This window comes from Corythoichthys intestinalis, chromosome 7 (genome assembly GCF_030265065.1).
Source record: "Corythoichthys intestinalis isolate RoL2023-P3 chromosome 7, ASM3026506v1, whole genome shotgun sequence".
Classification (NCBI taxonomy): Eukaryota; Metazoa; Chordata; class Actinopteri; order Syngnathiformes; family Syngnathidae; genus Corythoichthys; species Corythoichthys intestinalis.
The window spans coordinates 2,423,819-2,451,296 of NC_080401.1; the positions used below are offsets into that span (position 1 = coordinate 2,423,819).

The window sequence follows — 27,478 nt, forward strand, 5'->3', positions numbered from 1 at the left end:
ACAAATTAGAGAAGCATCACATGATTTTTCAAAGGGTGCCAATACCTTTGTCTGGCCTATTTTGGGAGTTTTGCGTAAAATGATAATGATTGAATTTTTCCATTCTTTTTTTGTGTGTTTTTCATAAGATATTACTACCAAAGGATTTGTAATTGGAAACATTTTCTGGGAGAAATTGAGCGTTATCTGACAGAATTGCAGGAGTGCCAATACTTTTGGCCAACACTGTATATGTATAATTACGCCACGCACATACAAATAAAGGTCAACGTATATATCATAAAGCGCCTCTGATAGAAAACAGACTGTTGAAAACTCAAAAAGAATTGTTTTTTTTCATCAACTTACCGCCGAATATGCTCGCAACCAGCCATTCATATGAATGCGGTTCGCCCTCGTCGAAGAGATGTTTCGAACTACCCAAGGCTCCACAACCCGGAAGTACCCGGAAGTAAAATCGTATAATGGATCCCTATGGGGGTGTTGCAACTCTGTTTTCCACGGCTCTGCTGCTGCTTGCTGTGTGCTCTTGTTTGGTTCAAAAATACTGCGCGCACTCTGAATATGACAGCGCCACTGCCACCCACTGAGTGGATGTGCAATTAAACTTTATTCTAGTACGGCAAAAAAGTCACATGCACCCCCCCGGCCTCGCTTGCGCCCCCCTGGGGGGGCCCGCCCCACTAGTCACCACTGCTACACAATCCTGAGTAACCAGCCCCATGTAAATCCTTTTAGCCTTCCTACTTAAATCTGAAATTATTCATGATCATCCCTAGTTCCTTTCTAAGGTGATATCATTAATTTAACAGTTTTTGTGTTTTTCTGCAGTTTCTCTGTGTCTGTTGTTAAACCTGGCTGAAGACACTCACACGGAACTAAAGATGAGGAACAAAAACATAGTCAACATGCTTGTGAAGATTCTGGACAGAAAGGATGAGGAGCTACTTTTGGTGGTTGTGTCTTTCCTCAAGAAACTTTCCATCTTCTTGGAGAACAAAAATGACATGGTAAGATGTTGCGTACTGTACAAGTGCTGTTGTGCAGAAATCTCAATCTCCTAATCCCGCACTTTTTAGGAAAATGGTTGAGGTGTTACATGGCATCAAATCCGCCATTTCGTGAGTCCCGCTTTTTCCTTGAAGTGGTGACAATTTGACAGTCCAAAAAGTCACAAAAGGGAGACCTATTGTGCTTTTAATCATAATCAATGCATTTTTATATACTCCAGTTTGCTCAGCTTTGAGTGTGTGTGTGTGTGTGGTGGGGGGGGCTGATCCCGCAGCTGGCTGATCCCGCAGCTGGCTGAGTGTGACTTGCGATGCTGTGCTAAATTGCATTTTTATTCTTTTTTTTTTTTTTTCAAACTTGCATGCATACAAACTTCTGCTTCACAAAACAGTCAGCTGACAAAAAATTGACACATACAGATGCATGGCTATATTATCATTGCGAAGTAAAAAACGGGAATTAAAAACATATATAGAGTTTACCATTTAAAAATAATGATACAGTACATCTCGTGCAGTGTCACAGCACCACGCTGTGACGCTCCACGCTCCTTCCCCTCCTAGGAGGGAGGTATTTCCTCTTCTATTTGTCCAATCAATGAGTGCGACTTTCTTCCACGTGATGCTACTCGGAAAGTTCGGTTGGGGCAGTTTGAATGCTGAACTTGTTTAAAGCGCCCATACAGTGCACTACCCCCACACAATTCCATCACTGAGCTGAGTAATGGCTGCCAGTTGGGGTCTTAGCAGCCACAGTTATAGGGCTGTAGATGGGTCCTACACTTTTTCTCTATGGCGTGGCTCCCGAGGCGTGGCCTCTTGTTCGTCTGGGCTGTCGGTTGCGGGTTGGGCGTGTGGTTTCGGGGCTCCGGTCCTGCGCCAGCTTCTCGCCACTTTCCTGCTTCCGCCTTCCCCTCTTTTCTGCTCGAGTATCCTCCTGAGGCTCCGGCGCGGGTCACTGGCTGAGTGCCGGTGGGCTGTGGGGGTCCTGCTGTGTGCCGTGTCAGTATGGGGATGCGGTGGTGCGTCTCATCATCCCTTCCCTGAAGGCCGGTTAATGGAGTTAGTGTAGGCGTTGAATGTATTTGTTGTTGTTTTTTGTTCTTCTCATCTGTCTGTCTCTCCTTTTCCTTTCTGTTCCCCCATAACCCCTTCATGCTCCCTGCATTCTCCTAATAAACAAAACATAATAAAAAATCACAGTGGGAGTAATGTCAGACTCTCATGTGATACATTGAAACCGTTCAGACCAATAGGACACTCATATTCCCATTCTTCGTTTCGAGCACCTGAACAGGAGAGGTTAAGAAAGAAACAAAAAAAAACATTTTTCTCGTTAACTGCATTTTATTTATTTTTCTAAGAATAGGTGGATTATTGGCCAGTTGTGCTGTTGCTTTAAAGAACTTAACTCTGGCCAATTGTGGCATTAACCGCTAGCAGAAATGATTACAAGATGGACAAATTCAGAATGAGTTGTTCTACTGTTTTATTGCATCAGGAACAATTAATTTCCGGAATTATTCCGTTCTGCACCTCACCTGTCACTGCTATTGCTGCTCTGAGCACAGTGCCCAGTGTTGTTCTGCATGGGAGTCCTTATTCAGGACCAGGACCACTCCTACAGACTCCCCATCAAGGTAACACACCTCCTGTTCAGCCTGGAGGTGATGTGAAGTAGAGGTTGACTGATATGACGTTTTCCAAGGCCAATACCTGTTTAAAAAAAAAAAACAGCCGATTGCCGATGTGTAGAGCAGATTTTGTAAACTGATATACTTTAAAAAAAATTTTTAAAGCACGTGTGAAAATGATTGAATGATTGATAGGCAATTGAAACTCACTATATCATGTGTATCTTAGAATATAAACCCAACCAATAATACTCCAAATATGTATTGAACTTTAAGCATACTCGTAAACAACCAGGTAAACAAAAATTACAGAACTCGTAAGCAACATTGAAATATGACAGTATACAACGTATGATAAGTCAAAACAGTAACCTGAGTGACAAATGATTTCAGTGCAAGTACTGGTTTAAAGCTATTTCAATCTTCTTTTTTCACTTATTAAGTTAACGAAATGACTCCACAGATTTGATGTGTTCATCTTTTATTTCTTTTTTACAGTCCATGTATTGTGAGACTGTAAGATATATAGAACACACTCATCATATGACTTGCATACACTATACTGACTGACCTACTTGTGTTATTGTACCAATATTTATATACCAGCTGTAAATTTTATCAGAAGATGTACATTTTGTGCTTGTGTTGAGCTCTATTTCTGAAAAAAAAAAAAAAAAAATACAGAAAGGTCTTTGTCCATTTCTGGTGTTTATAGGCTGAAGTATTGGCAGTGGAGAAGCTGGCCCTGCTGGTGCCATGTGAGCATGAAGACCTACTAAGCACTACATTACGCCTATTGCTCAACCTTTCATTTGATACTGCTCTGCGCAGCCAAATGGTCCAGGCTGGACTTATTGCTAAACTGTCTTCACTCCTTGGTGAGCTGTCCGAACACTTCTCTTGTGATCATGCCTGCCACCATTTAAGGACCATAGATAATTAAATCCCTAAATTCCTTTCAGTTATACATTGCAACAGTTTAAGGACCTCATTGTCCTTAAACTGTTGCAGTATTGTTGTGCACACTATTAAACAAATACACTGCTGGCCAAAAGTATTGGCACCCCTGCAATTGTGTCAGATAATGCTCAGTTTCTCCCAGAAAATGATTGTAATTACAAATGATCTGGTTGTAATATATTCATTTATTTTGTATGTAATGAAAAAACACGGAACAGAATGGAAAAAAAATTAAATCAATATCACTTTACACAAAACTCCAAATATGGGCCGGACAAAAGTATTGGCACCCTTTGAAAAATCATGTGATGCTTCTCTAATTTGTGTAATGAACAGCACCTGTTTCTTACCGATGGCACATAAGGGGGGCAATTACTAAATCACACGTGCAGCCAGTTAAAATGGATTAAAGTTGACTCAACCTCTGTCCTGTGTCCTTGTGTGTACCACATTGAACATGGAGAAAAGAAAGAAGACCAAAGAACTGTCTGAGGACTTAAGCAAAATTGTGACGAAGCATGGGCAATCTCAAGGCTACAAGTCCATCTCCAAAGCCCTGAATGTTCCCGTGTCTACCGTGTGTAGTGTCATCAATAAGTATAAAGCCCATGGCACTGTGGCTAACCTCCCTCGATGTGGACGGAAAAGAAAAATTGAGCGGAAAGAACCTCGACTAACATCCAAACAAGTTCGAGCTGTCCTGCAGTCCGAGGGTACAACAGTGTCAACCCGTACTATCCGTTGGTGTCTGAATGAAAAGGGCCTCGATGGTTGGAAGACCCCACTTCTGACCCAGAGACATAAAAAAGCCATGCTGGCATTTGCCAAAACTTATCTGAGAAAGCCAAAAATGTTTTGGAGGAATGTTCTCTGGTCAGATGAGACAAAAGTAGAGCTTTTTGGGAAAATGCATCACCATAGAGTTTACAGGAAAAAAAAAAAACGACGCCTTAAAACGGGGGTGCCCAAGTCCGGTCCTCAAGAGCCCCTATCCAGCTTGTTTCCCATGTCTCAATCCTTTATCACACCTGAATCAAATGATCAGCTCATCAGCAAGCGCTGCAGGAGCCTGAGAATGATCCTGATTATTTGATTCAGGTGTGTTGGAGGAGGGCAACATGGAAAACAAGCTGGATAGAGGCTCTCGAGGACCGGACTTGGGCACCCCTGCCTTAAAAGAAAGGAACACGGTCCCCACAGTCAAACGTGGAGGTTCTCTGATGTTTTGGGGTTTCTTGGCTGCCTCTGGCACTGGACTGCTTGACCGTGTGCATGGCATTATGAAGTCTGAAGTCCATCCATCCATTATCTTCCGCTTAGTCCGGGGTCGGGTCGCGGGGACAGCAGCTTTAGCAGGGAAGCCCAGACTTCCCTCTCCCCAGCCACTTCAGCCAGCTCCTCCGACGAGATTCCAAGGCGTTCCCAAAAAGCACTAGAAAATGGTTTGAGAGAAAGCACTGGAGACTTCTAAAGTGGCCAGCAATGAGTCCATACCTGAATCCCTTAGAACACCTGTGAAGAGATCTGAAAATGGCAGTTTGGAGAAGGCACCCTTCAAATCTCCGACACCTGGAGCAGTTGGCCAAAGAGGAATGGCCAAAAATTCCAGCAGAGCATTGTAAGAAACTCATTGGTGCATACCGGAAGCGGTTGTTCGCAGTTTTTTTGTCTAAAGCAGGGGTGTCCAAACTTTTTGCAAAGGGGGCCAGATTTGGTGTGGGAAAAATGTGGGTGGCTGACGTCCTTTATGTAGAACATTATATTTAAGGACATTTTAGCAAGCCATTTTTTGTGTCACATTTGCTGTATTAATTTTTTAAATTAATAATTTCAACAATCTCTCAACTAGCCTTTGTGGCGTTCTCTTTTACTCTCGGGCTCATGCGAAATACTGCTGCTGTGAAATTAAACTAGCTTCAAGTTGCTTCAATTTCTCGCTGCGTATCATTCGTGTAATCTTGTCGTACGTGTCAGCGTTTCTTGTTTGGTAATATCGCCTCACATTGATCTCTTTAAAAACAGCGACAGTCTCTTTGCAAATGAGGCAGACACAGTTGTTGCCTATTTTAGTGAAGAAATAGTCCAATTTCCACCTATCCTTGAAGCGTCGGTCGTCGCAGTCAACTTTCTTTTTTTTGTTGATAGTCGCCATTTTAGAAAATTGGAAGTAAGGGGTCACATGGGGTAATGTTGCTTAGAGTGCTGCTGCCTTTTAGTTGGTAAATGAGGAGCAGCATTTAGTGTGTAAGCTACTTCATATCCTGGTAGCAGTACAGCCGACCAATTTATTAAGTCTGTGTGCGGGCCAGACGTTACTGATTTTATGACAGAGGCTGGGGGCCGGATAAAATTTGACCACGGGCCGCATTTGGCCCCCGGGCCGGACTTTGGACATGCATGGTCTAAAGGTTGTGTTACGTAAGTATTTGGCTGTGGGTGCCAATACTTTTATCCGGCCCATTTTCAGAGTTTTGTGTAAAATGATAATGATTTTTTTAAATTCTGTTTTGTGTTTTTTCATTGCAAAAAAAATAAATGAAGATATTACTACCAAAGCATTTGTAATTACAATCATTTTCTGGAAGAAATTGAGCATTATATGACTGAATTGCTGGGGTTCCAATACTTTTGGCCAGCAGTGCAGGTGAACCTCACCCCATCTTTGCTTGTAAATGACTGAGCAATTCAGAGGTAATGGCCAATCTTGGCACCCACCTGTTACATTTATTTTTTCATGGAGAAAATCCATTCATGATACGAGCACATTAACATCACAAGCTTGGTAGTGCAACGGATTGTGCTCATATCATGAGGATCCACTATACCTGTAACTGCACTGGTTAATTGGAAACCAACATTACCAAGTGAGCTTTTCAAGCATTTAACCTCATAGACGGATGCATGAAATCATGAGTAAACATTTAAGGTGGCTAACTGCATGTTGTTTGTATTTGAATCTCCAGCAAAGAGCGGCAACATGGGGCCCTAAAAAAGCTATCAAATGACCTGTATGAAAAGATTTTACAACCTCATGGTGGGAAGGGTACAAAAACCTCTTACATTTCAGCTGTCACTTTTCACTGTGAGGAAGAAAATGAGAAATGGAAGACCACTAACACAATTTTACTGAGGCCGGAAATATTTTTCCTCAGCCTGTCACTTAAAAAGCACAACAGGGAGTGAGTCACTTTGTCAGTATATACAAATAAAAACGGAGCAAACGGGAACGTTAAGTTGCGTGTGCACGTGGGTATACGTGTGTTCATCTCAGTGGTTTTAGTCAGACTGGATAGCGGGTTCCGGTATGGTTGAGTGGGTGGGGTCTGGGGTGACCGTTGTGCGTGTAAGTTAAGGAGCTAGATCATTTTCTTAGTCCCAGTTCAGCAGCAAGGGTAGTTCAATTGCCGCGTTGAGGGGAATCACTCGTACTGTGAGAACACCTTCGTGCGGTGTGGACAGTCGTCTAGTCATAAAGGAATGAAAGATCACAGACTTGCAGTCCAACAATTCGAGATCAGACCTTCACTGGTCTCCGCTGGTGGGTTTTGGGGTGCAGGCCAAAGGCATTGTACCAGCAGGTTTTGGAAAAGGTGAGGGGACTCCGTAAAGGAGTGGTAAAAATTCCTGAGAATTTTCTTGCTGACCCCAAAAATGTTGTTTCGACATGAGATACTGCTTCCACTACAGTGTTGTGTTTGGCAGCCGTTTTAATTTGTGTCTTCGGCTACGTTCATACTACAGGTCTAAATGCACGAATCCGATTTTTTCGTGTTTTTCCCGACTCGAGTGAGGCATTAACTTGACGGTCTGAACGTGACAAGTCGCATAGAACTGGACCATTTCAAATCCGATCTGGGTAACTTTCGTATGTGGTTCAAATCCGATCTGGGCCACATTTTTCCAGACTGTCGCGGCAGTCTGTACTGTCCAGTCTCTCAAATCGGAATTCATGCAGCAATTGCGTCATCAAAAAGCGAGAGAGAGACGCCACGGTAGTGGTGCAGCTATGCGTTATTAGCGCCTAGCTTGCCTTGAACACGGCTTTTTAGGAAGGGTTGGACTTGACAACAGTCATAAAAAAAAATAAAAATGGGTTGAGGATAAGCCTGAGAATGATCGATTTTATGTCTGCTCCATATAAGCAATATTTCAACATTGCTTACACGGCCGAGAGTCGGGGCAAACTGCGCGTATGTGTGTGTGACATGCATGGACAGTGCGTGCATGCTATCGATACTATATATCTATCTATACTTTGAATATAAGCCTAAACTGGGATTATTTATGTCTGTTATTTGTGTCCTCTTTTTAGAAAGCAAAATATGATATCCCTGGAATGACGGATGACAGCCAGCATGTGTGGTCATTTGTTTTGATGCTTCTGCGCATGTGGGTCGTCTTTCTCAGCGCTTGTCGGACTGCGAATTAGTGCGCATGCTTAATACTTGAATGGTCTCAATGGACAAAGGCAGTCTGAACGGGCACGCCAAAAAAACATATGACAAAAATTCGGATTCGTGCATTAAGACCTGTAGTATGAACGTAGCCTTAGTCTTTCGGATGAAGAACCTTATCAGCATCAGTCATATTTCATTCATTTCAAAATGTGTCAGTCTTATTTAAAATATTTTCGTCTGTAAAATGCAAAAGGTTTACCCCAAAAAGTAATTATCAGTTGCCAACCATTTGAACATTGACCCAATGCGGCTTCATTTGCCCCTCAGTGGAGCTGGGAAACACGACGGGACAGAGCACATGTAAACATGACCCAAAATGGATGACGACCTGATAAGATAAAACTGGGAACTTATATAGACAGAACAGTGGGTAACGAGACGATGAAGGAACAGGTGGGTGACACGAGGGGCAGCTGATTGGTAGCCAAATACTGACCATACAGCATTAGGTGACCTGGTGGTGGGGGCATAACATGAGCGAAACAAAACATTTTTCGTACATAAACTGGGGACGTGGTTAACGTTTACTTTTAAGCAAAAATGATTCAGATGCAAATTTATTTTAAAAATCTTTCACCGGAGACCATGAGAATGAGCAGTAGGTGGGCAGATCGGGGATTCTGTTGATGCAAAATGCCACCTTACGCCAGCACCAAGCGAACTGGAGGCTTTTCTGAATTTTGCTCTTTTGTGAAAATTGGCTCGTATAGTGTGACCCATTTTCTCTTGTGGCGATGCTCGAATTGTGAAAAACTTGTGATGTGATGTGCTCATACCATGAGAGTTCACGGTATTCAAATCAACAAAATGACAGGGGTGCCCACATTTTTGCATCAGGTTAAAACAGTTTTGATGCAAAGTGCACATCTTTTGCTAGTCTGACAAACCTGGTTTCAATTCTGAACTGTTACTGTTTCTCTCCATTAGTTTTTTGATACATCAATATCAAGTTGCTGATTTATGAATGAAAATAATAAGAATTGACTGGGGTGTTCCCAAACGTTTTCATACCACAATCATTTCTCCAATATTCTCCATTATGTGCTCTTGCCACACCACAAAATTCATTCATTTCATCCATTTATTGACTGAATTGTGTTTTTTTTTAGCGGATGATGGCCAGAGACAGCTCAGCATGTGCATTCTATACCACATCAGCATGGAGGACAGATTCAAGCCCATGTTTGCTAATACAAACTGTATCCCTCAGGTAATATTGCTAAATTGTTCACTGGTAGAACAAAATTACACATTTATGCACTAAAGCAAAACTCAATAATCATGAAAACAAGGAAAATGTTAACTTTTGTATCGCATTGGCACGAAGAACTTTGTTTTTTTTTTTGTGTGTGTGTCTGTATTTTTTTTTTTTATCCATACATGTCCTATTCATTTGACCATGCAGAGAACTTGAGCTGTTTTTTTTTTTTTTTTTAAAATATATAATTTAACATATTTTCTTTAGAACAGGGGAGTTTGACGTATCCCCTCTGCATTTGGCTGCTAATAGAACTGGATTCCATGTATTTAGTGATCATGAAATGTTGCAACCCACGGTACATGTTAACACATGTATGATACAAGACATGTTCAAGGATTTAAAGTTCTTATTTTATTACTTTTTGCTGTTGTCGTGCCATTGGGTGCTGATGTGGATCTAGGGGCAAGCAAAGACAAATGAAAAACCCCTTGACTGCCAGTGTGAGTAAAATTCTAACAAAAATTAAACTGGTAATGTTTAAAAGAAATATGCCAAACATAAAAAAAAAAGACTAAAAGCTGGTTATATGATCCTTTCAACTTTCAAAATTTGGCTGTGGTAAACAGTACTGTTTTTAACCCTGACCTAAAGGAGCTAACAGTTTGAACACACTTCAGACTTTCATGTAACTTGATCCAGAGGTGAAGAGCATAGTAACTAAATGCTGCCTCACCCTGCTTAGTTCTTGTTCTTGGAACATACAGCAGAACAGTTCCAGACGACTTTAGGGGTCGAGATGCTTCATATGGGTTCAAACAAATCAAGCATGTATTTTGGTCTAAGGCCATTAAGTGTTTTGTAGTCAAGCAGTAGTATTTCATAGTCTATCCTTTGACTCACTGGAAGCCAGTGTAACCATTGCATAACTGGTGTAATATGTTCCAGTTTCCTTGTATTTGTAAGGACTTTGGCTGCAACATTCTGTACTAGCTTCCTGACTGTTTTTTAAAAAAAACATTTTTTTTTTTTTTTTTTTTTAAAAGACCTGGAAATAAACCGTCGCATACATAAATATACTGTAAATACTGCATATTTTGTGGGAGAAAATTACAGATATAATCATACAATTTTTTGGGGGGGGGTCATATTTACATTTGTGCATTTTGCTTTCAACTAAACATATGATTTGCTAAATCTTTTCATTAACAGCTAATGAAGATGATTTATGACTTTGGTGACCTCAAGATGGATTTTGAACTCATTTCGTTGTGCATCAACTTGGCTGCCAATAAGACGAATGCCCAAGTCATGTGTGAAGGTATGACTTCATAACTTCAAAAACCAAAATATATATATATATAAATATCTTAAAACGATGCAAGTTCTACACCAAAGTGTATTTTAGATATACCACTCGAGATGGACTGTGGTTTGGGAGGATTTACCCCCCCAAAATACAGTAGATATACACATATTATAATGTATAATAATAATTAGAGGCGTGCGAAATTTCTGATTCTTAGATCATTCGCGATACGGCTGTGGAAGATTCGAGAACGATTCACAAACATCCAAATTCCGATTATTGAATTATACCAGGTAAAGCGGAAATAAAACACAGTCAGCGCGGTCTTCAGGACGTAACGAGGAACGGACCTAGAGTAAATATCATGTTCAACTCATGCCGCTAGATAAAAAAAACAATAATACCTGACTGCGACCGTCAGCCGCTACAAACAGCGCCCAGTTGCTAGTTGCTACAAACATACGGCAACATACGGCTATGGTAGATATGACATACAGTATATCTAGAACTAGATATGAAATGACAGCCGACGGCCAAGTTAGATCATATACCAAGAACTAGATGCGAAATGACAGACTTTCCCGCGCTAGTAAACAGGCGCCATCTTAAAGCAGTAGGCTTCTCTAGAAGGCTCTGTTGTAGCGAACCTAATGACATTTTATCTAAAAAAAACAAACAAAATATAAAAACAAACAAAAAAAAAAACAAATCGGCAAAATCTTGACTTGAATTGATCTTTAAATGATGAAACAGTTTTAAAACTTTCACGTTGAAAGTAGACAGAAGGGAAATTATGGAATAACGGGAGGAATTTTAACAACTTTAACGGTTGAGTCACAACATTAAATTAATTGTAGTTTAAAGCTACCGATACAGAATGGGGACTTGAGTATTTTATTCACTGTTTTTAACGGTTAACTTGATACTGAAATAGTAGTTTGTTTAGCCTGAGAGGATTTTTGAACAATTTTGGAACTAGTGTACAAAAAATTAAAAGTGGGGGGGTGGTTGCGGTGCATCAATAATCGATTTATAATTGAATCGGAGCCTCTGAATCGTAATCTTAATCGAATCGTTAGGTGCCCAAAGATTCCCACCTTTAATAATAATAATACAGTTACTCCATGGGTTACGAAGGAGTTCCGTTCCTATGCTGGTGACGTAACCCGAATTTCCACGGAGGTCGGAATTACCCCTTTAAGTACCCCTAACTACCCCCAAAATCTCAAAATAACTATCCAAATATATGTATTATATGATTAAAATGAAGTTAAAAATAAGCAGGAATTGGCAGACGCGGCACTGTTACGCAACTGAAAAAAGAAACTGGAGAAAAAATGGCAGATGAGAACCGGCGTCATAAAGTCGAAATCACGTAAGTCAGGTACCTCGTAACCCGGGGACTACTTGAATATATGTATGTGTATATATTTTTATGTATGTATATATTAGGGCAGCAGCTATCGATTACTTAGGTAATCGATTAATCTATCAATTAGTTAGATCGAATAATTGAGTAATTGGATTACAAACATTTAATGCGTTGCAGAATAAATTTTAGGATATGTAAAACTAATAAGTGTCTAGCTTGCTGTCATATTAATTATGGCTTGCTAAGATTACACTTTCATAAGAGCATTAAATGCGAATATGAAATTAAATTCCTGAGTGTTTCTTCAAACTATGAAAGTTGCACTTTCATTTCACGAGAGCAATAAATGCATTTACAAATGAATTACCTGAGCTTAGCCTCAAACGATATAAAAAAAAATTAATGAATGAGGATCTAAGTACAACAAAAGAACAATTGGCTAACTTCGTTCGTTCGTTCGTTCGTCGTCTCCCGCTTATCCGAATCCGGGTCGCGGGGGCAGCAGCCTCAGCAAAGAGGCCCAGACAGCCCTCTCCCCTGCCACTTCCACCAGCTCATCTGGGAGAATCCCAAGGCGTTCCCAGGCAAGCCGAGAGATATAATCCTTCCAGCGTGTCCTGGGTCGGCCCCGGGGTCTCCTCCCAGTTGGACATGCCTGAAACACCTCCCGAGGGAGGCGTCCAGGGGGCATCCTAACCAGATGTCCAAACCACCTCAACTGGCTCCTCTCGACATGAAGGAGCAGCGGCTCTACTCCGAGTCCCTCCCGGATGACCGAGCTCCTAACCCTATCTCGAAGGCTGAGCCCGGCCACTCTCCGAAGGAAACTCATTTCAGCCGCTTGTATCCGCAATCTTGTTCTTTCGGTCATTACCCAAATTTCATGGCCATAGGTGAGGGTAGGAATGTAGATTGACCGATAAATCGAGAGCTTCGCCTTCCGGCTCAGCTCCCTCTTCACCACAAGAGACTGGTTAAGCGCCCGCAACACTGCTGATGCTAACTAATTGGCTAACTTGCATAGCAAAAGTCCGCTAGCTTAAATGCTCAAAAATGTTTTTAATTTTTTTTTTTTTTTTACAATGCCCTTAACAAATCAAACACATACTGTATTCCTACAAAACACTGCTAAATATACTTCAAGATTAAATAATGGATGCATAAACAAACATATTAGCATATTAGTTAATGTTTTCATCAGCTGAAAATCTTAAAATTTAAAACTGTAGCCTATATTAGCAATATAGTTTTGTGTTCACACATTGCCAAAATGTGATGTCTGCACACCACGAACAACTTATGGTTCATGTAATGTAAAAATAATAAAACGACTTTAATGTCGTATTTTTTATTTACTTCGTTCTTTCAACATTACTTCAATCTCCTAATATTACGCCAAAAGAACAACTTCAAACAACTTCAGGTTCACAAAATGTAAAAATTGGCAAAAAAATGACTTAATATTAGGAATTCTTTTCCTCGTAATAGTACAATTTAATCTGCTATTATTACGATTTCTTTTCCTCATAATAGTACAATTTTAATCTTGTTCTGTTGCAATGTATTACGACTGATGTTGTTATATTACAATGTTTGACTTCATTCTCATAATATGCCTTTGTGAGGATCACGGGGACAATGGCACATTATTGACGGATAATTTCCTGCGGCATAGTGGCTGGGAAACACTGAGCTACTAGCCAAAAAAAACATGAAAAAGGCCCATCTGAAATTTGCTGAAGACCATCTGGATGATCCAGAGGAGGAGTGGGAGAAAATTGAACTCTTTGGATTAAACACCAAATAAAAGTCTCAATTACCACATCTGGTAACATGGAGGGTAAATTAAGAACCAAAACAATAATTAAACAACTAAAAAAATTTTTTTCCTTCTAGATTTATTCTTAATTTTTGGATGCAATGTAATGCAAAGGATAAGCAATTGGTGCATTATCAGAAATCACTTTGATCATGTACTTGGTCATCTACGGCCACGTGTCTTTGAACCTTTAATTGTATTATTTTTCCCTTTTTAGGTAATGGTTTAAAGATGCTGATGAAACGGTCAGTGAAACTGAAAGATGTTCTGGTGATGAAGATGATCAGGAATATTTCCCAGCACAATGGTCCTACCAAAAGCCTTTTCTTGGTCAGTATTTAAGAATAAGGGAGTGTTGATTGAATTTATTGTTTAACCCGAGTGCACAAACTTTTTTTTCCCTTAGGGACTCATACAGAAAAACCAATAGATGCAAGGGTCATCTTATAATTATTTAATTTATTAAATTTGCAAAAAAAAAAAAAAAAAAAACAGCACCACTACTGTGGACTGACGCAGACCAATTAGGCAATCACGGCTTTGGAATTTCAAATTTCAAAGCATGACCGTCTTGGACATCGTTTCAATAATTTCTAGTTGACAAACACCGTTGTTTTCGGTAAGATGGATCATTTTTGTTTTTTATTTTAATTTTTCTTTCGCCTCTCCTGTTCAGCTGCTTAGACATGGAGAATGGGAATTTGAGTGTATAGGCCGGGAGTCTGCAACCTGTGTACAATTTACAATGATTTAGGCTATACTCTGCACAGCACGGGCAATTGTCCACATAACCACTGGTGGGACTAACAGTACACAGTCAGCAATTAGTTTCTCAACAGGTCTAGCTTGTAAAACATAAAAAAAAAAAAAAAAAAAAATCTGACATTACAATAAATAAAACCCATTCCTTTGTGAGTTTCATCCCCAAAGTTCCCAACGCCTTACAAATTGTGCAGCCCAAACCCAAATTTCCCATAAGGGTACTGGCCTGTTGGTGGTCCACCTGGCTGACTGCTGGTGCTGTAGCTGGCCCCCACTCCGGGTGGCGCTGAACCTGACCAGCTGCTGCCACGGTAGCAGCCTCCTGCCCCGGCTTAGCTGTCTGTCTGTGAACCTGGCTAGCTGCTGCGGCGCTACCCTCCTGCTGCACCCGGTCCTGCATGTTAGCATGATCGCTGCAGCTACCCTCATCGCCGGTTTTGCTTTTCTGACTCGTTTTGAATCATTTTCCGTCTTTTTGAAAAACGACAGTTGATGTAACTGTTTTGGCATGTTGAAATACAGTTGGATCCTGGCTGCTCGCTCCCCAGATGCATCAGATTTCTAAAGTTTTTTTTTTTTTTTTTAATGTCAGGGGCGTGAATTGTTGGTCCAGCTTTTCAGTGCATTAACAAATCTCCGACACTCTCAAATTACATTAAATTTTTCTAAACAACATGCGATTCTTGGGATTTGTTCTGTAAATGAATTTATGCATAATTTATGATTAATTTCTATACACAAGAGCTGCCGAAACACAGGGAGGCCAAAATCAAGAGGTGCCGGATCGTGTTCTGGCAGGATCCGGCACAAATCAACCCCTGACTATGACGCAGCCATCCGCACCCTCTGCCACTGCCGCCACCCAGCTAGAACTGCACCGAGACCCCCACGGACCCCAAAGCCCAGGGCAGGAGAGGGGCGCCACACGGAGAGAGTGACACCCTGCTATCGCACTGGCGCTAACAAAACTCAGAAACGGCGCAAGACGGGGGCAAGTGAATGACAGGAGGCCATCGCAGGACAGACTGAGGCAGGAACTATAAAGCCCCCGCTTTAACTTTCCCCCAAAGCCCCGTGTATGGAAGTGGCCAGTCTCGGCTATTTACAATGAAAAATGAAAATTTCATGTGGTAACGGGCAGGCTCCTGCGGGCCAGGCCTCATCCGTCAGAACAGACAGTCATAAGATGAAAGGAGCAATGTGCTCCCCAAAACCTGTTGCCCATGACTCTCACCCCACAGGGGATGTCAGTATCATTCAGATGGCTAAGGAGACAAAGGTTGTGAGATAATGGAATCCCGCAATTCAAAAAGAAAAAAAATGCTGTATTTTTATCAATTCTAGCCAGAACTGTTGTATTGGTGCACACAGCCAATTCATTAATTCATCTTCTGAACCACTTATCCTCACGGAGGAGCTGGAGCCTATCCCAGTTAACAGCCGTGGGTTACACCCTGAACATGTTGCCAACCAGTCGCAGGGCACATAGAGACAAACATCTATTCGCGCACACGCTCACACCCACGGACAATTTGGAGTGTTCGATCAGCCTGCCATGCATGTTTTTGGGATGTGGGAGGAAACCGGAATACCCGGAGAAAACCCACGCAGACATAAGGAGAACATGCAAACGTCACACAGACAGGCCAGGATCAACAATCTCAGAACTGTGAGGCGGACGTGCTAAATACTCCTCCATTGTGCTGCCGGACACAACCAAATAGATGAGTTTAAAAAATGTTTCAGTGAATATTGCTGCCATGCAAGCTTATTTTTCCTCATGAGATGAATCAAGTATCAATCCTTCCATGTTATTTGAAAGGTCATTCTATCTTGTTGATTGTCATGTCTCTTCTGCTTAATGATAGGATCATGTTGGAGACTTGGCGGCTCAGATCAGCCTGGAAAAAGCTGAAGAATACATGATTGAGTGTCTCGGAACACTTGCAAATCTGACCATTCCTGACTTGGACTGGGCATTGGTTCTTAAAGAGTACAACTTGGTGCCCTACTTGAAAGACCGACTTAAACCAGGTATAATGACTATATTCTTTCTCAACAGCAGGATGAAGCTTGCCAGCATCTCTTGAACTACAGTGCCTTGCAAAAGTATTCGGCCGCCTTGAACCTTGCAACCACATTTCAGGCTTCAAACATGAAGATATAAAATTTTATTTTTTTGTCAAGAATCAACAACAAGTGGGACACAAACGTGAAGTGGAACAAAATTTATTGGATAATTTAAACTTTTTTAACAAATAAAAAACTGAAAAGTGGGGCGTGCAATATTATTCGGCCCCCTTGCGTTAATACTTTGTAGCGCCACCTTTTGCTCCAATTACAGCTGCAAGTCGCTTGGGGTATGTTTCTATCAGTTTTGCACATCGAGAGACTGACATTCTTGCCCATTCTTCCTTGCAAAACAGCTCGAGCTCAGTGAGGTTGGATGGAGAGTCTTTGTGAACAGCAGTCTTCAGCTCTTTCCACAGATTCTCGATTGGATTCAGGTCTGGACTTTGACCTGGCCATTCTAACACCTGGATACGTTTATTTTTGAACCATTCCATTGTAGATTTGGCTTTATGTTTTGGATCATTGTCCTGTTGGAAGATAAATCTCCGTCCCAGTCTCAGGTCTTGTGCAGATACCAACAGGTTTTCTTCCAGAATGTTCCTGTATTTGGCTGCATCCATCTTCCCGTCAATTTTAACCATCTTCCCTGTCCCTGCTGAAGAAAAGCAGGCCCAAACCATGATGCTGCCACCACCATGTTTGACAGTGGGGATGGTGTGTTCAGGGTGATGAGCTGTGTTGCTTTTACGCCAAACATATCGTTTTGCATTGTGGCCAAAAAGTTCAATTTTGGTTTCATCTGACCAGAGCACCTTCTTCCACATGTTTGGTGTGTCTCCCAGGTGGCTTGTGGCAAATTTTAAACGAGACTTTTTATGGATATCTTTGAGAAATGGCTTTCTTCTTGCCACTCTTCCATAAAGGCCAGATTTGTGCAGTGTACGACTGATTGTTGTCCTATGGACAGACTCTCCCACCTCAGCTGTAGATCTCTGCAGTTCATCCAGAGTGATCATGGGCCTCTTGGCTGCATCTCTGATCAGTTTTCTCCTTGTTTGAGAAGAAAGTTTGGAAGGACGGCCGGGTCGTGGTAGATTTGCAGTGGTCTGATGCTCCTTCCATTTCAATATGATGGCTTGCACAGTGCTCCTTGAGATGTTTAAAGCTTGGGAAATCTTTTTGTATCCAAATCTGGCTTTAAACTTCTCCACAACAGTATCTCGGACCTGCCTGGTGTGTTCCTTGGTTTTCATAATGCTCTCTGCACTTTAAACAGAACAACCTTTCGCCACATTTCAGGCTTCAAACATAAAGATATGAAATTTAATTTTTTTGTCAAGAATCAACAACAAGTGGGACACAATTGTGAAGTGGAACAACATTTATTGGATAATTTAAACTTTTTTAACAAATAAAAAACTGAAAAGTGGGGCGTGCAATATTATTCGGCCCCTTTACTTTCAGTGCAGCAAACTCACTCCAGAAGTTCAGTGAGGATCTCTGAATGATCCAATGTTGTCCTAAATGACCGATGATGATAAATAGAATCCACCTGTGTGTAATCAAGTCTCCGTATAAATGCACCTGCTCTGTGATAGTCTCAGGGTTCTGTTTAAAGTGCAAACTTTCTTCTCAAACAAGGAGAAAACTGATCAGAGATGCAGCCAAGAGGCCCATGATCACTCTGGATGAACTGCAGAGATCTACAGCTGAGGTGGGAGAGTCTGTCCATAGGACAACAATCAGTCGTACACTGCACAAATCTGGCCTTTATGGAAGAGTGGCAAGAAGAAAGCCATTTCTCAAAGATATCCATAAAAGGTCTCGTTTAAAGTTTGCCACAAGCCTCCTGGGAGACACACCAAACATGTGGAAGAAGGTGCTCTGGTCAGATGAAACCAAAATTGAACTTTTTGGCCACAATGCAAAACGATATGTTTGGCGTAAAAGCAACACAGCTCATCACCCTCAACACACCATCCCCACTGTCAAACATGGTGGTGGCAGCATCATGGTTTGGGCCTGCTTTTCTTCAGCAGGGACAGGGAAGATGGTTAATATTGACGGGAAGATGGATGCAGCCAAATACAGGAACATTCTGGAAGAAAACCTGTTGGTATCTGCACAATACCTGAGACTGGGACGGAGATTTATCTTCCAACAGCACAATGATCCAAAACATAAAGCCAAATCTACAATGGAATGGTTCAAAAATAAACGTATCCAGGTGTTAGGATGGCCAAGTCAAAGTCCAGACCTGAATCCAATCGAGAATTTGTGGAAAGAGCTGAAGACTGCTGTTCACAAACACTCTTCATCCAACCTCACTGAGCTCGAGCTGTTTTGCAAAGAAGAATGGGCAAGAATGTCAGTCTCTCGATGTGCAAAACTGATAGAAACATACCCCAAGCGACTTGCAGCTGTAATTGGAGCAAAAGGTGGCGCTACAAAGTATTAACGCAAGGGGGCCGAATAATATTGCACGTCCCACTTTTCAGTTTTTTATTTGTTAAAAAAGTTTAAATTATCCAATAAATTTTGTTCCACTTCACGATTGTGTCCCACTTGTTGTTGATTCCTGACAAAAAATTAAAATTTTATATCTTTATGTTTGAATCCTGAAATGTGGCGAAAGGTTGCAAGGTTCAAGGGGGCCGAATACTTTTGCAAGGTACTGTATGTCGCTTGACATTGGAGCTGCTAAATGGGAGGGTTGACAGGGTTACAATCTATCTGTTCTAGTTCAAACCATGATTATTGTTAGGTATACATACAGTGAGGAGCAGAAGTATTTGCACCCCTTGTGATTTTGCAAGTTCACCCACTTAGAAAATAGGTAGAGGTCTGCAATTTAAACCATATATGCATTTCCACTCATAGAGACATAATAAATAAAAAAAATCTGGAACTCACATTGTGTGATGTTTCAATAATTTATATGCAATTTACTGGTGTTCATAAGTACTTGTACTCCTGAGAAAATCAGTGCTAATATTTAGTGCAGAAGCCTTGTTTGCAATTACAGAGGTCAGATGCTTTCTGGAGTTCTTCACCAGGTTTTCACAGATACAAACAGGGATTTTTGCCCATTCCTCCATACAAATCTTCTTTAGATCTGTTACGTTTCAGAGCTGTCGTTGAGAAACATGAATTTTCAGCTCCATCCAAAGATTTTCTATTGGATTGGGTTCTGGAGACTACCTAGGCCACTCCAGAACCTTGATATGCTTTTTACACAGCCACTCCTTGGTCAGCTTTGCTGTGTGCTTCGGGTCATTGTCATGTTGGAAGATCCAGCCATGACTCATCTTCAAGTCTCTGACTGAGGCAAGGAGGTTGTGGCTCAAAATCTGACGATATATTTCACCATTCATCCTCTGCTTTACACAGTACAGTCGTTCTGACCCCTTTGCTGTAGTGCAGCCCCAAAGCATGATTGTTCCATCCCCATACTTCACAGTGAGAATGGTGTTCTTGGGATTGTACTCATCATTGTTTTTCCTCTGCACACGACGAGTAAAGTTTGCGCCGAAAAGTTCTACTTCGGTCTCATCTGACCACATGACTTTCTCCCATGACCCCTCTGCATCATTCAAATGGTCCCTGGCAAACGTCAGACGGATCTTTACATGTACTGGCTTCAACAGGGGAACCGTCTGAGCAATGCATGATTTTAAACCATTGCACCGTAGTGTTCTCCTGACAGTAGCATTTGAAACTGTGCATCCAGCTCTCCTCAGGTCATTGACCAGCTCCTGCTGTGTAGTTCTAGGCTGAGCCCTCACTTTTCTCATCATGAGTGATGCCCTACAAGGAGAGATTTTACATGGAGCACCAGTCAGATGTAGATTATCAGTCATGTTTAGCCTTTTCCATTTTCTAACAATCGCTCCAAGTGTTGATTTATTCTCACCAAGCTGCTTTCCAATTGTCCCATAGCCTTTTAAAGCTTTGTGCAGCTCAACAATGTTATCTCTGGTGTCTTTCAAAAGTTCTCTGGTCTTGCCCATGGTAGCAGTTGGATTAAGACGGACTGTGGGGTGCACACGTGACAATAATGAGCTCAAATGGGTGGTGGGTGTGAGGTCATGGGTTAAAGGTGGACTTTTTTTTTTTCAAAGTAGACTGAATACTCTTTTGAGTCTGATAATTATTGCTGATTCTCAGGAGTACATATATTTATAATCCCAGTACATTACAAATTATTAAAAAAAAAAAAAACAATCAATGGGAGTTCCGTTTTTTTGTTTGTTTTTGTTTTAGATTATTTCTCTATGAGTGGAAATGTATCTATGATTGAAATTTCAGACCTCTACCTATTTTCTAAATGCGTGAACTTGCAAAATTAGAAGAGGTGCAAATACCTCTGCTCCTCACTGTATGTACAGTATGTATATGCTTTGTTGGGGTGTAACCACTTACACCCCACTTATTGTAGTTGGCATGCTAAATAATGATGTTGGACGTCTGAATTATTTTTCGATAGGTTGGAGAGGCTCAACCACTTGTGTGCCCCCCCCCCCCCTTAGCCAGAGAAGCCTTTTTGGCAGCCTCGAGATTTCCTTGATGGCTCTTCTCCTGTGCACTCCGCAAATCCCCATGAGGCCTAAGTGCAGAGACTGACCTGCGAAGCCCCTGCAGCTCAATAGGCTCACAGCGGGCCTTCCATCCATTTTGCCAGCACTCCACTACTGGGTCTGCGTACCTACTTTTCCTCTCCTGAGCTTCCTCTACCCGATCTTCCCAGGGATCATTTAATTCAAGCAGGACCACCTGTTTACTTGCCTGCTTCGACATGCCATGGCTTCCTCTGGCTTTAGTTCAGCATGGCTTACGATTGCTCCCAAGCCCGGCTCGACCAATAGCCATCTTGCCTACTAGTGTGCTGTGCTCCAACCTCTCCTCTGCCCGCTCCACTACAGCCTTGGCACGCCACTCCCTTCATATTCTGACCTCCACTCCTGCTGAGGAGACCTTGGTGTCAGCTGAATCACTGTAGAGTAGGAATTCTCTGACTCTCGTGAAACTCCTCTCCGAGTCTGCTGAAAGGAATCTTTAGGTTGGTGTTATGCCCAACGAGAGCTATGCTGCTATTGCTTCGTGGCAGGCCCAGCCACCTGCGCAGGAATCTGCTGATCTTGCGCTCAAAGCCCTCCACAGTGGTAATTGGGACTTCATAAATTAGCAGTGGCCGTAGGAGATGAAGGAAGATGCCTTGCTGGAAAATTCTGGCCTTAAACATCCTAGGGAAGTCCTGACTTCCACAGCCGCGAGCGATATTTTAAGATACTTAACGGAAAATTCATCCAATCCCAGGAGAAGGCAGCTGAGGAACAAGGTCTAAACAGGATGTACTTTTAGCATCAATCCTCATCAAGTCTTTTTTTTCTGATGGATTTGCATCAAAAATTTGGTCTGCCATCATTTTTTAATCATCATTTAATCTGTTGTATTTCATAGCACCTTTAAAGCAACCCACTCCTGACAGAATATTGTATTGCAATCAGTTAATTCTGGTGTCACCCTCCTGGAAAAATGTTTTTCGTAGCACTCAAGTTGATGTTAAGAAAGGTTAAGAATCGTTGCAATTTCTTATGCCTCTTATTCCTGCGCAATAAACGTTGTACTATTGTAACTGCTCCAATAATAGAAAATAATCTATTGTTTTTTGCATGTCTCAAAAAGTGTACTATTAGACTAAGCCTCAGCTTTTTGCCTTTTGAAAGGGGCTGCTGAGGATGATTTGATTCTGGAGGTGGTCATCTTAATTGGCACTGTGTCCATGGATGACTCTTGTGCAGCCATGCTCGCCAAGTCCGGCATCATTCCTGCTCTCATAGAACTCCTCAATGGTGAGATTCCATGCGTCTTTAGACTCCAGTTGCGCCAACCAAATTATACCTGAAACCCATATTTCTTTACATATAAACTGCTGTCCACATTGTTTCAGGGGGTATATACACCACAAGACATGCACCAAATAGTCTGTAGAAATCCATAAGTAACCAGCAGGGGATTATAAAACACAAATTTCCACACATGAAAAGTCACAACATTAGAGTCCATAAATAATGATGAAATGATGAAATTTAATTAATTACACCGAGAAAAAGTATTGAACACACTAATTGAGTCAGTTGTTGTCAAGCAATGACAGGTTCCAGACTAGGGATGTCCAGATCCGATCACGTGATCGTAAATCAGGCCGATCACGCCATTTTTCAGAGGATCAGAATTGGGTGAAAAGGATCGGGTTTTTAATCAAAAAAATATCTTTTTCTGCCTAATGCTCATATTGCATCACATCTTTTTCCCTGTGTTCTTGCTCTTCATTCCATATAATCATTATGGACTCAAATATTGTGACTTCTTTTCATTTCTAGATGATTTGAGTTTCAATACAATGCCTGACAGAAATGTCATTTGAATTGCAGCTTTGGAAATAACTGTAGTGAAAAAACAGTTGACACATTCAATACAGTACATGAAATCCTAATGTTGCATCATAAGCAAGTGGAGTTATTGACAATTATGTATCTTCTTTTCCCCACTGTAGCCAAACAGGAGGATGATGAGTTTGTCTGTCAAATTGTCTACGTTTTTTATCAAATGGTCTTCCACAAAGCTACAAGAGACGTCATCATCAAAGACACACGTATCCTTTACCAATATATAAACGCTCTGCTTATAATTCTGTCTTGCTACTGATTCTCTACGTGATGACGATGATGAATAGCAGGCTTCAAGTTACAAATGTAGACTTTTCTTTGACTGTGGACCAAAGAGGCTCCAACTTACCTCATCGACCTGATGCATGATAGCAATGCAGAGATCCGTAAAGTTTGTGACAACACATTGGATATCATCACTGTAAGTATTACTATTAAATAAAGAAAAAAATAAACCAAAGGTGATGTATCTCTAAAGAGTGTGACTGTGACTTGTACAAGAGCTTAAAAACTGCAGGCCTTTCTAATTTCAGTTTTTAAATTGTGAAGATTAGTATGTTCATTTTAAGGCTGCAACAACTAATCGAATAAAATTTATTATCAAATTCATTGACAAGAAAGTTTTTTATCGATTTTTTTTGCCGGCAGTTATGTCAGTCCCGATTTAGTCTTTGTGTGAAGTGTGAGGCCATGCCTCACATGCGCGCCAGTGATTAGAGCAAGAGAGAGAGAGTTCACTGCTACACTCGGGTTGGGTTGCTGAATCAATAATACAGTATTACAGAGTGTCGAGAGTTAGGTTGCCTTGTGTGTGATGTTAAATCCAGTTTCCCTCCGCAGAGGTGAGTAAATGAAGCCAATTGTATCGTTTTGTATTCTTTGTTGATGAGACGTTACTACTTAGCACGGATCGCTAAACTATTTAGCATTGATGCTAATCAGTGTTTTAAATGTCCGTTTGTAGTAGGGTTGTTCCGATCGTGTTTTTTTTGCTCCCGATCCGATCCTGATCGTTTTAGTTTGAGTATCTGCCGATATTTCCCGATCCGATTGCTTTTTTTTGCTCCCGAATCAATTCCAATCATTCCCGATAATTTTTCCCGATCATATACATTTTGGCAATGCATTAAGAAAAAAATGAATAAAACTCGGACGAATATATACATTCAACATACAGTACATAAGTACTGTATTTGTTTATTATGACAATAAATCCTCGAGATGGCATTTACATTATTAACATTCTTTCTGTGAGAGGGATCCACGGATAGAAAGACTTGACTTTGTCTATTGTGACTAAATATTGCCATCTAGTGTATTTGTTGAGCTTTCAGTAAATGATACTGCAGCCCTGCCCCAATGCATGATGGGAAGAGGAACCATGATGGGAAGTAAAACCATGACTGTGTGTCGTGCTACCAATGGATATATCTTCTCTGCTTTAGGAAATAACTTCAGGTGTTAAGACAAAGATCAATTACCACCTTGACTCCCCACATAGTTTCCCATGATACTTCTAATCATAGGGAGAGGGATTGCAAGGTTATAGCTGATTAATGGAAGGCTCCAAAGGCTGCCAAAATTCACTCTTCTCGCTTAGCGCTGTCTTTTATCTCTCTATAAAAGTAATAACAGATTGAGCGCGACAATGAGTGAGAGGGTCGTGCAGCGTATATATTGATAGCGTTAAATATTTTAACGTGACATATTTTTAATAAATTAATTGCCGCCGTTATCGGGATATTTTTGATAACCCTACCTTAAGCCTAAATTAAAGACTCTGGATGAGTGTAACATATTATGTCTGTAATGTTAAATACAATTAGAAAATGATTAAATTCTCGGACCCGATCGATCGGGATGCCGATCGATCGGGACATCTCTTGTTTGTATAGTTTTGTTTTGAGTTATTGTTAGATAGTAAAATTGCTTCATGTTTTTTTTTTTTTAATAAATAAAGCAAACACATAAACCCATTCATATAACAGCTCTCCTTTCAACACAAACCTCCATTCAAACTGTAAATTGTCATATAAGAGAGTACTTTGAAATTGGATTTGGGTTATATTTATGAACAGCTTTATGATAAAGAAAACAGATCCTTTATAGTCTGCCTCCTTATTCGATTTTGTTGTTTAGTTTGTTTAAAAAAAAAAAAAAAAAGTCATTTACACACTTTATATAAGTGCTTTGCCCACAAGAAAAAAAATCAGCAGCACTTTTATATTTATTTAATTTTTTTAATTTGAATGATTAGGACTTTTGTCTTATTTGTGCACTGACAAATTATTTTTGTTTTATGCTCACAACCTTTATTAAAAACTAACACGTTTTATGTACTCAAAAGAGTATAGTTATAGACTATAATAACTACAGTTATGTCAGGAGGCTGTAATAAATAGAGGTGTGCATCGGCACTGCCCTCACGATTCGATTCGATTACGATTTGGAGGGCCACGATTCGATTCAGAGGGTCCCAATTCGATTTGGTTCGATTCGGCAATGCATCGCGATGCATTAAAGCCTGGGATGCATTAAAATTCTAAAGCAAAGCATATTTTTTGTGAATCATGAGGCAACACAAGCGGTCAGACATTAAACATATTTTTATTGGCTCTTGTGTCCCTCCTGGTTGAAGTCAAATGAAAATAGTATACTTTCAGAAATGTTTAATATTAAAAAAAAAAAAAAAAAGATCACAGCATTTAATTTGTGCTTTGAATGAGACCAGGGCTTTCTCTTTTTTTCACAGTAGCACTCCCTCTTTCTCCGCTTCAGCCATTGTTATGTTATGTCCTCTCTCTCTGCCCTCTCGATTGTAACTGCGCATGTCTGTGACGTTACTCCGGTGAAGAAGCGGATTTGGGTTCCTGATCCCCCCTGCATTGCTTTGAATGTAAAGTAGCTTCCTCTACAGGTAAACATGAGAATAATAATACAAATGGGGAAACCAAATCCGTTGCATCACCGGAATTGCGCAGGGAAGATTTTTGAACTTACTTATATTAGCGCCTATTTGTGGCCTAAAAAATCCAGCCCGGCCCGCGCGTATTAAAGCCCGATCCGGCCTGAGCAATTAACTTACCTTGCAGGCCCGGGCCCGAAAAAACCCGAATTTTCCTTTTTTTTATTTGTATGCCCGAGCCCGAAATCCCCCCGAAATTTTACGTTTTATTTGTAGTCCCGCGCCCGGAACCCCCCCCGAAAATGTAGGTTTTATTCGTAGGCCCGAGCCCTTTTTATTTGTGAGGTCTCAGGTGGGGGAGGAAATGTGGGTATGCGATGCGTGGTTGCGTTTTTTGTGACGATGCCATGTGCATAATGATAACAAATTAAAGCCTGTCTTTTGTAACAAATTCTCCCATTTAAACAAGACTGTAAGATGCATATTCAATAAACATTTATATCTTTTATATTTTTGTGTCTGTTCTATCAGGTGAATAGTTCATGTGTCATTTCCTCGGCAAAATGCAATAGACATTTATTTTAATTTCTTTGAGTTGGCAGAAAAAAATGCAAGTTTTTTTAATGTTTAAATAGTCTACCTATTTTTCTGATTTTAAATGCATTTACACAACGAAATAACGCTGGAAAGGTTTGTTAAATATATTTCTGTGTGGGATATTTTGCTCACTACGCGCCTCTATGACAATGAGAGGAACAGCAGCATATACAAAAATAAAATACTTTTAAACAACATTCTTTATTTTAATGACTCGCATTAGAACACACAAAAGAACAACCTGCCTCAAGGAGCACTGAAACAAAATAAATAATAACATTTAAAGGAACACAATGATGTCCTGCTTAGCAGGAAGAGGTGCAGCCCTCGAAACAAATGATAATAACGATGTTTGACTAATATCATATTTTAGGCCAGTACAGTTTTTAAAATGCCTGCTCAGCGTCAAGGTGCCAGTCTTTCTGCTCTCATACGAGAGCAAAGCGCCACATTTGTTGCATTCGGCAAGGCCGACACAGTTTTCTCCTTTCCACACACCACTCGTGGATTCTTGCCTTTTCAATCCCCCCGTCTTAAGTTTGCTTTTGCACCTCTTGCTGCTCTATATAAAATTCGAAAAGAAAATACGAGGATGCAGTTGAAGACTCGCGGAAAGGCCAAAGCGCGAGGGGAAGAATAAAAGGAGGGCGGGGCCACGGCGTTCATGTGCGCAAACAATGCACTGGCTCTGCTGCAGATCATGTTTGGGATTACCAAAGCGCCTTCTCTCTGTTTTATCCAATTTATTTTTAAAACAAATATTCCTTAGTTTAACATCCATACATCATTTTAGTATACAAATTAGGGATGTCCCGATCCAGGTTTTTGCACTTCCGATCCGATACTGGCCGATACCGCCCTATCTGAGCATGTATTAAAGTTTAAAGTTATTTAGCCTCCTTACTTAGTTGTCAGACTCATGTTGAAAAGGGT

At 40.9% G+C, this 27,478-nt stretch overlaps 1 protein-coding gene across 1 annotated transcript in view; it reads left to right on the forward strand.

Annotated features, from left to right (window-relative positions):
- kifap3a (kinesin-associated protein 3a) overlaps positions 1 to 27,478 on the forward strand; it is a 75,562-nt gene that overhangs the window by 35,029 nt on the left and 13,055 nt on the right. The window contains exons 9-17 of the mRNA XM_057841134.1: positions 832 to 1,010; positions 3,360 to 3,522; positions 9,171 to 9,271; positions 10,472 to 10,580; positions 13,977 to 14,089; positions 16,390 to 16,555; positions 22,321 to 22,446; positions 23,151 to 23,249; positions 23,379 to 23,464. Coding sequence (XP_057697117.1) covers positions 832 to 1,010; positions 3,360 to 3,522; positions 9,171 to 9,271; positions 10,472 to 10,580; positions 13,977 to 14,089; positions 16,390 to 16,555; positions 22,321 to 22,446; positions 23,151 to 23,249; positions 23,379 to 23,464 — 1,142 coding nt within the window. The remainder of the gene's footprint in view (positions 1 to 831; positions 1,011 to 3,359; positions 3,523 to 9,170; positions 9,272 to 10,471; positions 10,581 to 13,976; positions 14,090 to 16,389; positions 16,556 to 22,320; positions 22,447 to 23,150; positions 23,250 to 23,378; positions 23,465 to 27,478) is intronic.